Source organism: Mycetomoellerius zeteki, unplaced genomic scaffold (assembly GCF_001594055.1).
Source record: "Mycetomoellerius zeteki isolate Tzet28-1 unplaced genomic scaffold, Tzet1.0 scaffold61, whole genome shotgun sequence".
NCBI lineage: Eukaryota > Metazoa > Arthropoda > Insecta > Hymenoptera > Formicidae > Mycetomoellerius > Mycetomoellerius zeteki.
This window is the reverse complement of record NW_017257621.1, coordinates 216,944-236,322: the sequence shown is the minus strand read 5'-3', so window position 1 is coordinate 236,322 and position 19,379 is coordinate 216,944. Positions and strand designations below refer to the sequence as shown.

Sequence of the window (19,379 nt, the reverse complement as noted above, 5' to 3'; positions counted from 1 at the left end):
GTAGAAACAACCGGAAATGTATCGGATAATCTCGGTGTCAATGTGAAGCGTAAATCGTTACCGGGACGATTACAGTGTCTTTGGCCCCTCGATAGGATTAGAAATCCTGCGCCTGGCTGGGCTTATACTGCGTGACTATTAACTGACTTGCAAATTGCTCTTATCCAGTTTCCCCGTTAAATGAGCACCGTCGACAAACGGCGATATGCTCGTTCGCCAGCCGAGAGATATCCGGTCGAGATTAGTTGACTTCTGTACCGTGGTGCGCGGAACCGAGAGTTAGACGGATAGGATAATCCGATAATTCCATTAACCCGCATTGTAATACCATAAAGTTTCGCCTTAAACCGCCACGCGACCGCCACCGTCATCTGCGGCGACCTCGGCGGCTGTCGCGCTACTCATTCCGTCGAAAATTACATTCCATCGCGCTGTGAACCACACCACTGCACTGTGTCGAGCATCATAAAGATTAGCCGTATTAATATCTTCTCAACATTACTCATCGCTCTTTATTATTTTTCATTATAACTAGCTAGAGGCAATGATGAATTGATTAGCGTATAATACAACGAATGCAAAGAAATGACATATAGTTTGTAATGGAACAGATAGTATTCTGATGTTCTTTTAAATTGGATTTGTTGTAAATTATTTTTATATGTTGGATTTTTTTAGTTGAATAAGAATTTATATTATGCTTTTTGTGTTTTTTAATATTCAACGAAAGTCATTTTTATGAATCTACATATGCATTCATTCATTTATTGATGTCATCCATTTTAATAAAGGTGGATATAAGTTTGAAAGAATAAGATTGAAGGAATATGAAAAATGTTTTCAGTATTCTTTCTCTCATCCTTTCTTTATAAATGGTATACTATATACCTAAAATGAGCTGACATGCAGTCTTGTTCACTGAAACATTTTTATAAATAATGCTGTGGTACATTTGTTAAGCACATAATGTCAAATTACACCCAATTTTAGTTATTTTTAATCATTTTTATAAGTCGTCCTACTCAGTATATCGTTAATTTAACTGAAACAATGGAATTAAACAATTTAACTCACGAAAATGTTAAATTTGACTCAAATTTAGTTTATTATTTATTAAATGCATACTTTAGTATGTATCTGGAGACACGATAGTGTTTCACGGTAAGACACTGTTGTGACTTCTTTACGCGAACCGGCGAGTTGCACCGAATTATCTGTGCTATTTACTTTGAAATTAATAACAGGAATGGATTAATTTATACTTTGACGTACATGGAGATTAAAAATAACAAAATGTTATTTAACCCAAGGGATTGAATTACTATTGCTCCTTTGATATTTGACAGTGTTTAAATAGTCAATCTCGTAGTACCGTTTTATGTAAATGTAACTACATTTTTAAATATTACATAACGCTTTAAATATTATATTCGCAATCGTTTTGCAATGTTACTTTAATACAAGTGATCAGTTTGAAGTGATCAGTTCGAAGAATATCAAAAGAAGGAGTCGTTCGACTTTATTCGCTCATAAGTCACAAGTAAACAATCTTGATTTATAATATGATCAAAGCTAACTCCTGGATTTGATTGAAGTCTTCCCATCTCATTTACGATTAAGTAGGTGTCATTGCACGTGGCCTCTTTTTAACAAACGCCTCGATGATTTCATTGAAACTAACATTTAGAACTGATTCTTCGCACCTACTTTTTCTGTTTATTCCTAGTTTGTTTCGTCGAAAGCATATCTGTGACGGTTAACTCTGAAAGTAGAAGTAGAGGTGAAGTATACCGTATCCCGGAGATCTGTATTCGAGTGCTGCACCAGTCTGAGATCAAGCTTTGGCTACTTCGAACGAATTCAATCCGGCCAACTCGGTAATTCGTTCCCGGCGATCCTGCCATTGCTTTGTCACGAGCGTCACAATTTCCTCCTTGTTAGCCAGCAGAATTCAACGAAGAAGCCGGACCTTAATTTCACGGAGATCGTTTTTGTTATTGAAGGAGTTTGATAAAAAGAAAAAGAGAGAAAAACCTATTGTATAATTCATATTACAATTGATAATATTTTAAAGTAAATCATGAAAAAATTTTCATCTTAAAGACCGAAAAAAGAAAAATCTATAGATATAATTTGCAATCAATTAGTGGATTTAGTAGTGGATTTAGTAATGTTGCATTTTTTCATAAATATGAAAAATAACTATATAAAATAATCAATGTATGGCCTAGCTAGTACATATTGTGTACCACACAATATGCCCTACTTGCTGTTTATGGATAATTATCCGGTAAATTCAACAGATAGCATTAGTAAATCATACAGACTGACTTGATTGCATGAATTTATTGCTCAATTCATTCTGTTATTGTTAGTAAAACAAAATGTAGAAAGTCGTAATATTTTGTAGGTAAGTAATTACCTTCTGTAACTACCAAGAAATAGTTATTAATTTCCAGGGTTGGGAAATAACGCGTTATTTGTAACGCCGTTACTGTTTTCGTTACTTTTTTTCGATAACGAATGAGTAACGACTTTACATTTCCTTATGAGTAATGTTAATAATAACGCAGTTATATTTTTTGAGTAACAGTAATGATTTGACTCCTTACTTTTATAGTTACTTTATTTTTAGCGTATACATGTTAGGCATGTTAGGAGGATCAATAAGTTTATTCTTTTCAGCTGAATTGTTTAACAAGCGCTTCCGTATCCTGTGTGCAAGAATTAAAAGTCCTAGATAAAACTTTTAATTCCATTGTTTAATTTATTGTTTAATTTTTTTTAATTATTTGTTATATCTTCGCGCCGTGCATCCGTATCCATATATTATATACAAGCGCTGAATTTGTATCGAAAGACTTCGAATTTCGCTTTAAAATTTTAAACGCATATTCTCTCGAAGAGTTGTACTATCAATTTATGAAAAAAAATCGACTTTTTTGACTCTATAAAGTAGGGGAGCCCCTTAATACTCTCTCGTTTAAATCGATCGGTTTTTAATTTTGGATTTAGCAAAAAATTAGAAAATATTACAAAGCTTATAAATAGGCCGTATAAGGATCCGATTACTTTACAAAAATAAATAATAAATTAATAAAACTAAAAGAACATGAAAATTAAATCTTTCCATGCTGTATCTTTGAGAATTGAATTTAATCTTTATCAAAATTACATTAATTTAAATCTGTATCGGCTAGATATTGCGGTGTTTACTTCCGAGGCCTATATCGATCGTGCTCTCACAGTCACGAGGAATTATGTTTCGTTGTAAGCCACATTGTGGCAGCGGCACGTAACGCGAGAGCGAACGTCATTACCCCGCTATTTCATCGCGAATGACATATCGCGGCTAAGGGCGGGCGTTACAGCTTTGCTATTCCGGCATCCGGCGTGGCGTTGACCGCTGGTTACCGCCTCTCACGTTAATGTAACACGCTCTTACATGGATGGAATTACTTCTCCGCCGTTGCCCTCGCCGTGCCGAAACGCAATTCTCATATGTAGAAGACCAATTATCCGTCTTACTCTTTATGAATAAGGTATTACATTCATTATATGTGTATATATATATGTATACTATATACAGGGTGTCCTAAAGACCACAACACTTAAGGGGAGATTCTTGAGATTATTTTGAAATAAAAATCCTAATATCAAAAAATGTCGAAAAAACTTTTTAACATAATAAATATCGATAATTTTGTTTTCGCATACGTAATCTTTATATTAAGAGCCAGTTAGCTTTCATTTTTAGCACTTTGTATTGTATCACACCTGAACGCGTTAATTTTAAGCGGTATAATTCATTAACTATAAATACTTATAATTCTAAAAAGCTATTACAGCTCGAAATTTTGATATTAGGATGTTTGTCTTAAAATAATCTCAAGAATGTGCCCTTAAGCGTTGTTACGGTATTTACTAGACATCCTGTATATACACTCTGTATATGTTGCACGGATTGCGTGAGGAAAGGGTCAACAAGATGATATATAAGGTATATATGTTTCCCGGATTATCCGTATTTTGTTTTATCTACGGATTTCTTTGCACTCTGCAACATTCACGTGCCTGAATTATCCATATCCTCATCTTCCGTACTCTTTCAAGCATTATCACTATTTATAATATCCTGATGGAGATCCGGACATCAGTTACCTGCGCGAAATTGCATCGCTAATATGAAAGAGCTACGAGCGCACGTAATTGGGTGAAACGCGCGAATTACGTCAGTTACTTCGTTAAGCGGAAGGATCATCGTGGTGCCTGCGTTGGATTAAGTTTTTCGGCCAAAAACTCGCATTAGCTTAATAAACGTGGCAGTGTCCATAGACCGCGAAGTTGTGTTTCGGTAATTTACAGCTACTTTGCTTGCATGGCACGTCGCGGCGTTCACAGTGTTGGGTGTCGTGCATGCATAACGAAATTGTAAGTTAACTGTGTAATTCGTTTACTAATTATCGACACCGCCGTTGGCGTGTGATAGCAGTGATTATTACCCGGTATTTTCGAAAAGCGGGTGATAAAGTAACGGTTAATTGAAAAAGTATAATGCATTAGGTTAAACGTATTATCCGCTGATGTTATCGCGGTTGATGGAGCAGTAAAAAATTAGATAGCCTAGTTGCTCTTCTTCGCGGAATAGATATAAATTAGCTAAAAATCATTATCGGTCCGTAAATTACATTAACCGAACCATCGCCTTGCGACAGAATTCTACGTTGTTACGTCATCAAAATGGAGTAAAATCCGTCTGTTTCCAATGGCTGGTGGTTCAAGTTCTTGCTTAGCCACCGGCTCGAGCTCGTGCTTCGTTTTTATCCTGAAACGATGCATTACGGTAATGACTCGACGAGCAACAGCCGCAAACGCTGTCTCGCTAATTTCATCGCGCCGCATTGCGCTTCGAAACGCAACCTGTGTCTCGACGCACTGCGTCGGGAAACGATGCGGGAGTATACAAGAGCACGAGAGCGAACGAGTTAACCGGCTAAGTAACCACGCTCGGTGCACTTCCTAATCACCAAAGGCACCGAGAGTGCTTTTAAACCTCCCTGCCTCCTTCCGCAGTTACATCCTTATTCATATGAAGGCCTCTATTAAACCTTCCATTATTCTGATTATATCGCGAAAGAGAACGGCGCGGCATGGCGGAAGAACCTCATGAAATATATTAGTTAAAATAAGGTTAAGTACCGCCCACATTCTCCTACCTCTTCCATCTCCTGGGAAGCCCGACCGAATCATATAGCTCTGACCCTCCCCTCCCCTCCGGTGAGTTCTCTCGCTGTTATAATTCCGAGCTATCAATAATAATTGCTTCATGACAAAAAGATATCGCGAAAACTTGTGATCGCTACGAGTGGATATCTTTAAGGACGAGAGAACATTTTGGCGATGAACATCGTTACAAAGTATGGGATACGCTTAATGGATTTGTTTTATTATTTCGTGTTTCGTCGAATCAGTGTAACGCGTTTCGCGTGCTGCGCGCGAAAACGTTTCATATTGGATCTCGTGCTGTTTTAATCCGACAGCGATAAAATATTGAAGCAAGATATGGAATTTATGTGCGGTACAGTGGATATGTGTATATGGGCTCGGGTGAAAATAAATACGGTACGCGGAACGGTGTCATAAATCTGCACACGGTAAAACACGCTTTGAACGTTTATTTCCGCGAATTTTCGCGCCCCGTATTTAGAACGGCACCGTCGAATCGTCGAAGGAGTTTGGAATTCGATTATGAAATCCAATTTGAACGCAACGATGGTTCCGAAACCCTGATTTTCATTCTGACTTTCCGTACCGATGCGAGTCCTGGCTCACTTTGGAAATAATGCAGCATATGACCCACTTTAATGATAACTTTCTAATAGTTAGTTTCCGATTCGCAATTCACTGTAAAATTCAACATACAAATCAATCTTTTAATTATTTTACACATATACATCGTCAACAGAGAAAAAATATGAGAATATTTTAACTAACTAATTCTCGTCTTTATATATATACATATATATATATATATAATGTATATGTATCGTATTGTTAAACTTTCATACATGTCTTTACAAAGATGTAATTTAATTTGATATTTACGTGGGTTTCTCATAATGATGTTTTATGTTTAAAAAACGAGAACTGGTTAGTTAAAATACTCTTGTACGTTATATATCTTTTCTCTATTCTATTAAGCACAGTTTATCTAAATATATACATGAAAGTATGTACAAGAGTAAAACTTGGTACATTACGGAATTTTTATGCTATGCAGAGAGCTCGTTTCCCTTCGTGGAAGAGCGCATTTTTTCCGTTGCTGCACACTAATGACTTTCGCTTTGAAAAATCTCTGGAAAGCGCAGTGGTTTGCACACTCGGGAGGAATTAATAAAATATTCAGCAAAGCAGGGATTGCTTGAATCTAGCCGCTCATCGGCAGCGATATGTGCACAGGGAATCAGAGAAATAGGAAGGAACATGCCCATGATCAACGAATAGGAAACCCAATGGTTGTACCGCACCAGCAAGCTTCCTGGGGGCACACAGAAGTCATGAGCTAAATCCCGTAGTCTGGAGCCGTCTGAGCCGTCGTAAAAATCGTTGGTGCGATTCGTCGTCGTTTGAAGAGATATGTCAGTACCTTAACCTCAAGCCAAGGCGGATCATCGTGACGGATTTAAGATCCCTTCAGGATGATAAAATTAGTGTTTGTTTTTGCTAGAGGTATTCGCGAAATGACTGTGACATTTCACACGAATCTCGAATTGTTTTCGATAAGCGACTTTTCGATAAGAGACATAATAAATTCGCATTGAAAAAATAATATTTCCGTTATTAATGCTCATTAAACGGGCGCATATTCGCGGCAGGATGCTCGCAGCAGTTATTCCAACGTTTAATTGTATTAACGCGCAATAGACGGCGATTTAACCCAACGATTTATCGCTCGCTCGAGGGATTTATCGCGCCGTTACGCATATGAGGCCGTTCTCATCCTGTCGCACGTGCATTACGGACATTCGGATTTTGCTGGTGACGATGTCATCTGGGCAAACTTGTCTCCATCACGTGATCGGTCGTCGTGTCATTGTCGAAATTTTGGGAAATCCTCTACATAGACGCAGTAAAAACATTTATGGCGTCAACTTACAAGTGAATTCTCTTGTTATTTTATTATATAAAATACGTTCTGAAATCTAAACAGATCCTATAGATCTACGCGACGTATAATGAGTTAAGCTCACATGATGACCGATTTTCCACTAAACACGCAGCTGTAAGAACGTTGATCAACATTTATCCAGTTGTGTGTCTAAATCACGCTTTCCACATAACTGTGTAAACTCACCTGGTATACATTAGGTTCTGCGATAATAATACCACGCGCGTCGATCCTCGGACACGTAACAGATCCTAAAATTGTTTGCATAGTTCATTAAACGTGTTACATCGTGTGCAGGATGGGATGGACCTCTTTGATTAATTATTCGAGGCATTTCGTCGAAATAGATGATGGTAGAGGACGCGCGGTCACACGCTATTCGTGACCGTTGCGCTAAATGAACGCAATTAACTGTTAATCGAGTGACTGAGATATCGCCGAGAGTCCCAGTTTAATCTTGAAGTTGAAGTCGCATTACTGCCACCGCGGAGAACGGACCCTCGCGTTAATTCACGCGGGCCACGTCAGCCGTCTTATAACTTTAAATGACGAGTTACGTTGACAAATTACGATAAATCGCAGCAATTTAACATTACTCGTTCGGGGATATTAGAAGGGAGCCGCGTTCTGAGCACAATCACAATGGAGTCCACGCGTCAGGATAAAAAGTTTCAATCCAGTTGGAAATTGCCTTCTTCCTCGGTCGATCTGGATAGAAAGGACAGTCCTGTAAATCCGTACCATCGATCCATTCACGCGAGGATGACACATCCGAAGCGGACGCTTTCGGACGCAGATGACCAGAGTGAAGTTGAAATTAATGGTTTACCGGAATTTGAGTGCGATGCAAATTACATGAACATGTAACAAAATTATTTTTAGATTTGTATCTTGCTAAATTTTTAAATACTTCAACAAAATCGTTCTTTCCATATAGAAATCGTTCTGATATCTTGGACTAAAAAAGAGTTGACAATCACATGGATCAAATGGCCGAATTGTTCAAATGTGATTTGTTAATTCTTTTTCCATCCAAGATCTCAGAACAATTTCTAACATCGTAGACATAAAAAATGTAGAATTTAATCGATTAAAATACAAAAATTCGTATACAATTCAACGTGTCTTTGTGATTATCGAATGCCGTAACATTTTTGCAATTAACATCAACGCCACATTCGCAGAAGCACAAAGTATTCCTCCTGCGAGGTGAGTTGCCAAAACTGAAGGAAGCGCTGGAAGCACGAGGGTGGGTGCAGAAGTACGAGTCAACTAGAACAAGAATGCTGCCATACGGTTAGATTGTAGATTGCGAACGATAAAGTTAATGCGCACCGCCCGCTTCGGCAGAATACGGTGCCGAACGTCACACCGCCGCGCGCTGGAGAATGAAATATTGTCGCTAATGTCTACCATTTTCTATATGCTTCGACGATTAGGCATCTAACTTAGAAGCTCACTCCCTGGGCGATATCACGTAAGCGGATAGAACGTTGAACGAGAGAGCTGTGATTTTTGCCCTCTTATGGTACAAACAGCCCGACTTTATATGGGATTGCAGGAACAATTTCGTCGAGTGGCATCGCGGACTTGGTTGCAACGTTCTGCTCAACAAATACCAAAGATCCTTCGTTTATACTTCGAAGGTACTAACTAGCCCGACTATCTTCGCCAAATGGGAAATAGCGAATATTTCGAGAATATTTCCTTGAGCCTAGATATTGCTTATATTTTCCGCTCTAAATGGTCTGACTCTAAACGTTATCATCTAGTGTTATTTCCAAATACCTATCGCTGTCGCAAAACGTTTTATGAAAATGCTATTTCGCTGCAAAGGAGCTGAGTTGCGGATCCTTTGCATTCTCGGTCGGAATTGCCACCGTTCTGCGATAAAGGTGGAATCATGGAGGATCGTCGAGTAGCGCGTGATAAGTAAAACAGTCCCCGAATTGCCGCACGTGCGTAGCTCGAAATGGCGCGCTTACTGGAAGATGCATATTGGCTATACGAGGAGAACGTGTCCGGCGTTCTGTTCCCGCACACTTACACTCCCAGCACGGACAACAAGCCTTCGTGGAAGACTTTCGACTGACCGCGGCTGCGGGTTTACTCAAATGGTCCATTCGCGGTACAACCGCGACCGAGGAGATTCTCATAGCTAATTCGGAAAAACAACGAGCTATCTCGATCGCTAGGCTGAAGTTCGCGATACAGCGCTGCGAGGAGTTCGTCGCCATCGCGACGTACGAAGACATCGATGGCGAAAAAGGAGAGCAACCGTCCCCGACGAGGAATGGAATCATTTTTTAAACGTACAGCGGCTTCATCACGGAGCCGGTATCGATAGCTCATCAGAAAAAAGTCGCGAGCTTCTTTAAGTTTATAGTTCGCGCAGTAAATTGTGCAGTAAACTGCAGTTATGCTACGGATTTGCGAAAATAGTTCTTATTTTCTCTATATTCAAAGAATAGAGAATTTAACTGAAATTAATTAACTCAGGTCTTTCCCCTTATTCCACTCTGCACGTTAATTAATTTAACATCGGATTATCGCGAGAAATCACGACCGAACGATTCGTAATAGTATTCACTATTGAGCATGCTTGGCGGTTTCTCGTAATATCGTCCGATATTAAATTAATTAATGTACAGAGTATAATAAAGAGAAAAACCCACCATTAGCAAGTTGATTTTGGTTTTATGAGAACCCGTTACAGTTCTTCAATATTTTAACTTCATTATATTACGATAAAATAGCGATAAGATAATTTTTTTCATTTCAATTTCAATTTTAATTTTAATTTTAAATTTAATTAAATCAGTAGTCCGCATTTATAGCGGAGTATTCTCGAATTGATATATCAGTTCTTATTTTCATTTTCTCTAAACATCATATGCATCTTTCAATAAAACCCGTGCTTTCGAAGAAGAAAACGCTATTTTTTCGACAAAAGAGTATCACACGTTGAACGATCGATTGTGTTAGAATGGCGTGTTTATTTCGAACTTCCTCCCGATTCGCGCTAATAATAGACGCGGTTACGAGGTAACGTAGGCAACAAAACTAAACTATGTTAATTATTCGAGGCGCACGAAAACATCCTTGCATTAAACATGTTCCGAGATGCTGCCGCGCGATACCATTAACCCTTAACTGATGAAACAAAATTAAAGGGCTCATGATAACGAAACGCTAAGCCATACAAGTGAGGGAAAGACGTGCGAGATCCTTAACTGATGTTTATTTATTGATTTCGCAAGTCCGTTTTTGTGTCCCAGGAATTCTTTTTCGCCATTTCATTCCTCGTAATAGTAAAATTTTATTATAAGTTGTCAGATTTCGCTTCAATTAAGTGACCTCGTAAAAAAACGTCACAAAAGAGATTTTAGTTTATTGCATCGATTTCTTAGCGATGAAGTCTTAAGGACTTCCGTGTCGCGCGCACGTAAATTAGAAGAAGTCAAATACGTGCTTATCACTAGTTTCTAGTGTGTCCAGTGAATACACCTAATATTCGAATAAATGAATAAAAAATGAATAAAAATACTCATTCGAATACACTTCTTTTTTATTCGTCAAGAAACGAATAAATACTTCTTCATTCCATTTGAACGAATATTTTTTTAATATAATTACAAATATTTTCGTTTTGTATTCACTTTTAATCTGTATTATCTACACGTAGCTTGCAAAGCCTGTAAGTGAAAATAAAAATCTATAAAAACAATGATTACGATTACTCCGTGCGCTTAGACCGAGACTTATACGATATGGGCGTCCTTGTTTAACTTATAGATTAAACAAAGACATTTTTTATTGGGAATAAATAATATATCTCAGAATTTAATGTCCACAGACCATAATGAACGACCAAGATATCTTATAAAGTGTTTATAACATTACTATGAGGTAACTGGAATTATATCGGAGTACTTATCAGAGTTTTTTAAAATGTGAAAGTTTTGAATAAATACAATTCGGAGTTCAATTATAAATTTTTATATTCATCGGGCCCACTACTAGTTTCTAACAACCTAAGGTCGTTGTTAAAAGCACTTCTACCAAAACAAGCACACAATTGATATATATTCGCGGTGGATGATATATATTTTGTTTACGTAGCACAGGCAAAACTTTGCACGCGAAATCTACCTTCCTTTTCAATCCTTTCTAAGTCTTCGATTGGAAAGAAGATTCGGGGGTGGCTTCTTGAAATTCGACGTCACCTGACAATCTCTCACGATTCCTCGACTGAGACATTCCGCGATTTCATTAAATTAATTTCGCTTCGCCGACCGTCGAATTGTGGCCTCCACTCTGGCCTCCGGGGGATTCAATTCGTCGGCAGATGAATTTATTCGAACTTTCCGGAATTAAAGTCGAGAGATCCATGAGTTGCCACGAGCACCGCAACGAAAACTGAGACTCTTCCGCATAAATCGATATCAATATCGTTCGTTCGTAGAAATGTTTCCTGGCCGCCGTCGCAATTTTGGAGAAATTAAAGACTATCGATCCGCAGTATGAGATGAGCGACATGAAAGGCATTTAGATTCTAAAATCCAGTCATTTGTGCTGCAGCAATGGCATCGTTATATCCCACAATCTCAAGGATATCATATACAAAGTTGAACAGAAATCCAAAGATTATTACATCGTACAGAAATACATTGGTATGTTTTTATACAAACACGCTACAAGAATCACATTCAACTTGTTACGTTATTTATATTTCAGAACGTCCCTTGCTGATCAAAGAGACCAAGTTCGACATACGATTGTGGTACCTGGTAACAAGTATCTTCCCTCTCACAATACGGCTGTTCAAGTAAATCGTATCACAATTAAATTATCTTATATAGTATTAAAAAATGTTCTTTTATATTGTCCTTACAAATTATAAATTTCATCTTGTGCGAAAATCATCGTTATATCATTTATATTATTATTATCCTTAACATATGTTCTTTCATACTTGATTTCTATTTCTTTTGAAAAAAGAACTAAAAAAGTAAGATTTGTGTAAAAATAGATTTTAACTTTACTATCATTTTATCTTTGTTATAATTTACTCCTTCTAAGTTCTGCATCTAGAGAAGTATTTCTTCGGTTCAGCTCGAAGCAGTATACTTTCTCAAACTATCACGAGGCGATTCACATTTGCAATATTGCCGTCCAAGAGAAGTATGACGATGAGAAGAGACGCAAACAGCGACGGAGGCAGGAAGACCCCGAGGAATCTGCAAGCAGTAGATCGGTGCACGATCAAGGATGGGACTGCGAGAAGCTGAACGAATATTTGAAGTAATCTCTCGTCTGTGCAAAGACGTTTCGATTATCCATTCGTCACGTCGTTTGGTCCCCGGGAGCATTCCGAAGAAATTGATAGGGCCCCTGTGCAAATACGCCTTCTTCGAGAAGCGCGTTCGTCCGAGAATGTTCGGGCACGAGAACGTTTCGCCGATGATAATGGCCTCGCCGTGCCCTCCCTATCGTTCCTTTCTCGAATGACAAATCGAATAAGATTTTTCGATGACACGACGTATATTCGACGTTCACGTAATTGCGAATAAAGCGGAAATATATTATCCGCGATTTTGCTCATGAATGGGCTCGATGTCGATGTGTTGGTATATGCTATTACCACTCGGAAGAGATCGTTCCCGAGACATGTACCCGGGGAATATTTTCTATCGAAAATTTCACTGCTGTTTCATTTTAACGATAATGATTTTGTCGTCTGTTATCTTTGTCCTGGCGATTAAAGTAAATGATATCTTAATGACGATCGGATATGGGAAATTCAGTATCCAGTGAGGGATAAAGAGACTAGTAAAAGAGAAAAACATTTTATTACAAATATGCAAATCGAAATTTGATAATTTATTTCGTAATATCTTTATGTTAATTTAGTATATTTTGTCATTTTGTTTAATTCTACAATCTTGCAATTTTTACACAAAGTCCTAATAGATTTAAATTATTTAATTTGTTTATAATTATTAATCTTGCTGACTTTGTTATACAAGAAAATCTCTACTTTGTTGAGATGTACAATTTTCCTATTTTATGAGATTTGTAACTTATTTCTTATAACAATGTTACGTCATTGCATTGTTATCAATATTCTGGTAAGATTGACTTTTTGAATAAATATTGACTCTATAAACAATTTTATACAGATCACCATAAGCAAAGATTTTTTCGATCCAACAATATAAAATATAAAAGCTTACAATATTTTTTTAGTTTATTATTTATTTTGGAATCTATGAAAAAAGATATGATTGTATTTGCGAAACCATAGTTTATTTACGATAATTGCACTTTTCAATGAAATACGAGCTTTCATTTTGATTATTGACGCTGAGTGGACTTCTCCATCACTACAAATGTTTCAATTTATCGCACAAAGTTTTTTTCCGCTAAAACTGTCCAATGTATACAAAATATGTTTTATTCAACTTGTTCTATCTGAATTAAAAATATGCTTAAATCATTTTTGTTTACGTATAACGCGTATGTTTTTAGTTATGTAAGTAAACTGTGGTACCCGTTTCCACTATGACACTGAGTGACTGATTTTAAAAATAAAACAGAACATTTCCGATATTGTAATGTTAATCCTGTTGTTTTAATAATTTATAACAGTTTTATTGATTTCTTATTTATTTTTTTGTTGTCACTTTTTATGAAAAATCAATCACAGAATCTCGAAACATGTAATACTATTGTATTATTTTTGTTACTAAATTAGATGTAAAAATAAGTAAAGAATACACCAACACTCAAAACTAAATCAAGTAACCTGTAGCTATAAGTACAGGAACTGTGAGGTTTATTCACATGTAGAATATTTTATTTTCAAATCAAAGAAAAAGTACTTATAATTTAGATAAGATTAATAGATGAATGCTTGCTTTTCTAGATCTATGGGCTATGAAAGCGAACCATATTATGATCTGATTTATCCGAAAATAACGGAAGCCATTGTTCTGATGATACTGGCAGCGCAGAATCATATGGAGAGGCGCCGTTGCAGGTTCGAATTGTACGACGCCGATTTCATGCTGGTCAAAGACACGTCAGACTGGCTGATCGAAATCAATATCATTCTCCGTATGCATCTGACAAGCTTCAGATTGACAAGACGCCTTTACTCCAACGTGTTGGAGAGCCTGATGAAAGGTGAGCAGCAAAACGGATATAAGAAAATTATCATAATGTTCGAAAGAAAATTTTTCCGAGATGGCGACGAAAGAGATGTGGACTGATGAAGATAAAACTGAAAGATCCGCGTGCTATTAACACCTTGTCTCGCACGAGCTTCAGAAATCGTTAACCACATTCTGCGATTAGACGAGTTACGCGTCGTCCGGACAGTCGACCCGAGACGACTCTCTCTCGGTTTACTTGAATGATAACGGTGAACCATAATTCGCGGTGACGTAATGCCGATAAGCGCCGCGTGCCCTGCGTGATGGATTTACGCGAGGAATTAACCGCGTTAGCGAGATTTCCGGAGCGCAATTATCGAGCCTGAAATGGTCAAACACCTGATTGCGTCAATTATATCTTTAATATACCTTTCACATATTGTCTCGACCATCAGAGAGGTGAAATAATTAAATTAATAGAAATAATTTTATCATGTTTTCAAACTTATTTTTAATAAATATCGATCATTTTTCAATAATTTAAAATTTAAGAAATCCATGTTTATTCTGTTACTATTTACATCAAAATATTCTATAACGTAAAAAAGATTTATGTAAACACGAAATTATAAAAATGCTGCATATGAATGAAAGCAAATATTAATTAAAGCAAATTTATCTTGGAAACGTGTATATCAGAATTTTTGTAATATGCAACTTGATGTTAATAATATAGAGATATTAAATTAACACAAAAAAGAGATGATATTAAATAAAAATATTAAATTTGCAATAATAATATTCATTTATTATGACTACCGATAAATTTAAACAATAGAACTTTGTGAATTGATTATATAATCAGTCCTTTCATATTCTCCAACAAGTTGAAAAGAGTTCCATTTTCCCTATTCTTTGTCCCTCATATGTGCATGGCTTTTTATTATTAAATTCAATATTCTATCTTTTTTAGAAAAGAGCTGATATATGTATATCGTTTGTATTCATTAATAAAATCGCTCTGATCTCTTTTTTGAATTCATTTTTGAATATTTAATTTTCTGAATCTGTCGAACGCAATCGTATCGAGCAAAAATATTAAACGTTTATAAATGGATAAATATATTAATTCTTGTAATAATAGCGTGTATAAATAATTAATAATTTTAAATGAATTTTTTGTTAATTAAAGATAAATAAAACGGTTACATACTTTTTCACATTTAAAAATACCGGATGTTAGTTAGTTTATCAATTTTAATAACGGAATAAATCAGAAATTCCTTTGCTCTTACACTGAGATTTAAATGCCGAGAACTTATCTTCGTTGTTACAATGTAACAACGATTTATTATCTATAATATGATTAAAATAAGAATTGAGGATATAAAGACAAATATGTAATGATACATATTTCAAATAATATACAATGAATAACACTAATAAGATGTGAATAAGAATCTCCTGCCGTATTCTTTCAATGATAAATGCAAATGGTGGCATAAGAGGGTTTAAGAAAACTAGTATGTGTGTGTGGCAGCGCACGGTTTCTCTTAATCTGCTAATCTGTTTTCTGCAAACTCCATCACCGTAATCTAGGTAAGAGCGATTTTCGGTAGTATGGTGCACGATGAAAATCCTTCGATCGCTTTGCTTACAGTGATAATGGACGTGCCAGTAAACGCTTGCGTCGACACGGGTGACTTCAGTCTAGTCTACAAGCAGGACATACCCGACTTCCAGCCATACCTCGGTCTCTACCTTTTCGTAGCTGGCAAGTCGATGACACTGCACGAGCAGAAACCGACATCGGAGAAAGAAAGGAGGGCAAACATTTGCGGTCCCTGGAGCAAGCAGCACCGTGCAAGAACAGCTCTGCCCATGATCCTACGCTCGAGAGAACCGAACGTGGCGGATCTTATTGACCATTTGAAAGCTGCTCGGTGCACCGCGGCCAATTGACGTGAAATCCTCTCAATCGGTGCCATAAGATAAACATGAAAACGATCGGTGAGTCAAGCGATCATTCAATATTTAAAGGTGCGTATTTAGTTGAAGCAGATTATAATATTATTTAATATAGAATATATTAAGGGAATGCTGGAGTGGTCGAATTGTTGGGATTTTGCAGGTCGATATAAATCTCCGAATTTACTGAACGGAATCAAAAATCCTTTTATAAAATTAAAGTAGACGCAAAATTTGAGAGTGCTACAATAAATTTTATACTAAAATTGGGAAAAAAGTTAAAAACTTACATTTTTACAATCGTAGAGCTGTCACCTGACGTAGATGTTTCCTTACAAAAGTTTTATAGCTCGTATGGACCAAACGATAGTGCAGCACTCAGCGCATTACGTGCACAAACAATACTGAGTTTATGAAGCTAAGATTAAAAGCTTCAAAAGAAAGATTTATACTGGGGGTCTATTCTTGAAAAGAAACGTATACGAAAGTCTAGGGAAATACTACAGTATACATTACGTATACTATAGTATTTTCCTAGTTTTTCGTATACGTTTCTTTTCAAGAATAGAGCCCCTGATCTGCAAATGACGTGCATACGAACGCCGAGCGAAGATAATAAGATGTGAATGAAAGATGTCTACTATTATCGAGAATTTGGAATTAAACAAAATCTCTACTATCGACCTCGATCAAGTTCGACTGTCGATTCAGCATCCCCTTAACCCGTACCCTACTATCGTGGGTCACTAATGACCGAGCGATTCCTTACTTTTTCCTGACTTACGAGTTTTTCGGAAATTATAACTACATTGTTATTTTCCAAAATGAAGTTTAAACGTTTGTTCTAGAAAGTTGAATGTATGTTTATGAATTTTTAGAGATTTTTTGAACCATTTTAAATAAGTGAAAATATGAACGGGTTCTAATAACCCACAATGGTAGAAATGAGGCATCAAATTGAGCATAGTATTGTAAGAGTTAAGACGGAATTTTTTTATCCCGCATATACAATATATTAACTTCAATGGATATGTGCATCCTAAAAAAATATCTGTGTGAATTTAACATTATATGTTGTGTACATTATTATTATCGTTATCTTTTTCTATCTGTAACGAGAAAAATCATTATATTTTTATAGTAACGATAATGAATTCAGCCGTTACTTTTATCGTTACTTTAATTCTTTATCTTTATATTTATTCAATGGATCATATTTCATTTTATTGGAATGCCCTCTAAATAATTATATTAATATTTAAAAACAACGTTTAACAAAAATTTTTAATAAAATCTACGTTTGTAAATTATAATCTGAATTCCTCCCAACGATAAACATACATAAAGATATTGACACAAAGAATTATGGAAGACTTGTTAGGTAAGTTTAATATAAGGAAAAGCTAACCTCATATAGAGACTGGCTTACAGTTTTAAATTTTAATATTTTAAACTTAATTTCACTAAGTTTAATTTTGATTATTACATTTAATACTGATTATTAAATAATGATCGATAAATTAGAGCCCTATATCGGTCGAAGCTAGATCTTAAATGCTTAAATAATTCAATCTTGAATCACTAAATATGATATGTACTTGACATATATATATATATCACACTTGTAATCTAACGAACTACGCGCCGAAATATTTTCGAAATTGTTTAATCTAACCTCTCATTTTAACATTACAAAGTAATGATAAAGAAAGTAATAAATCATTACTTTCTAAGTAACAATAACGGTAATATGTTACTTTTTAAAATTAGTAATGAGTATGGTACACTAAGAAAAATGAGTAATTCTGATGGAAAATGGACGAATCAAAATTTTCTAGTTAAATCTATTAGAATTCTAGTTGAAATAACTAGGATAATTATTCTGGTAAAGATAAGAATTTTAGTAGATTTTACCAGAAATATCTCTAATAACACACTTTATTCGATGTTCTGACGAACGTTCTTACGATATAGGGATATCTTCTGAATGTTCCTTAGAACGTTCTTTAGAACGTCCCTTGGAGATCTGTGCTATTAGGGATTGTGTCAATCAAAATTCTGATTATCTTAACTAGAATTCTAATCAATTTAATCAATTTAGAAAATTTTGATTCATCCATTTTTAACCAGAAATTTTTTTTAGTGTAACAAGTTATTTTTTAAATAAAAAGTAACAATAATGGTAACGCGTTATTTTTATGAAGTAATGATTCCAACTCTGATTCTCATTGTATTGGTATCAATAGTAACACCAATGTGATGAAGATATAACGTCATAGATTTTAATCCACATCATGATGATATTGAGATTAATACCAATACCAAAAGAATTATACGAATACCGCATGATGTTAAATTCACACCGATATTTTTTTAGAGTGTGTTAAAATTTAAATGACTGTGTTAATATTGATGAAAAAGATAGTTGAAGATGGTGAACGTAAAGGAGCTGCAGGAGACTTTGTTTTCTGATTAATCGAGTGCACCACCGCGCGATTGAACGCGAAATTTACGAGTCGGTATTTTTTTACAGTAAATTTAGCACCACGCCGTAATTAACGAGCGTGAGATAGCGCGGTGTAATTAATGTTGTCATTAGCGAGGCGATGTCCGCGCGCGCTGGCATCTCTTCTTTCCGCGTCTCTGAGGAAAAGCGCATGGCTTGAAGAGATGTGCTGGTTGCACTATTGGATAGCGATGTAAACTTCCTCGAAACATAACGAAGTAAACTTTCTCAGTCGCGGTGATTGACGGAGTACTTTTGCGAGAAATTTGCAACACGATGCATAATCTTGTCGACGACACGGTCTTACATCCATACTTTCCAAGAGAACGCCAGGAAAATCTACTTACTAAGCAAATTTACATACAAATATCGTAATACGAAAAAATAAAAAATTTGAACATTATTATCGGAAAGTCTAAATTAATACAAAGTCATTATTATTTGCTTCAGCAGATTAATTCAAAATCAGCCTCACTTGGCAAAAGTTTATGACGGCTCGATATCCTCATGCAAGAACCAGACGATCCAGATAAAGACAATTGTTTTATTGATATGTACATACAATAAATTTATTTACAAA

At 36.0% G+C, this 19,379-nt stretch overlaps 1 protein-coding gene across 1 annotated transcript; it reads left to right on the top strand.

Moving 5' to 3' along the window:
- The first annotated feature begins 7,810 nt into the window (after positions 1 to 7,810).
- LOC108728305 (tubulin glycylase 3A) lies at positions 7,811 to 16,287 on the top strand. The gene is given in 11 exon segments (XM_073512049.1): positions 7,811 to 8,014; positions 8,353 to 8,472; positions 8,608 to 8,814; positions 9,135 to 9,222; positions 9,225 to 9,451; positions 9,454 to 9,546; positions 11,634 to 11,841; positions 11,906 to 12,029; positions 12,251 to 12,472; positions 14,097 to 14,356; positions 15,986 to 16,287. Coding segments are annotated over 11 exon segments (2,055 nt in total).
- The last annotated feature ends 3,092 nt before the right edge of the window (positions 16,288 to 19,379 follow it).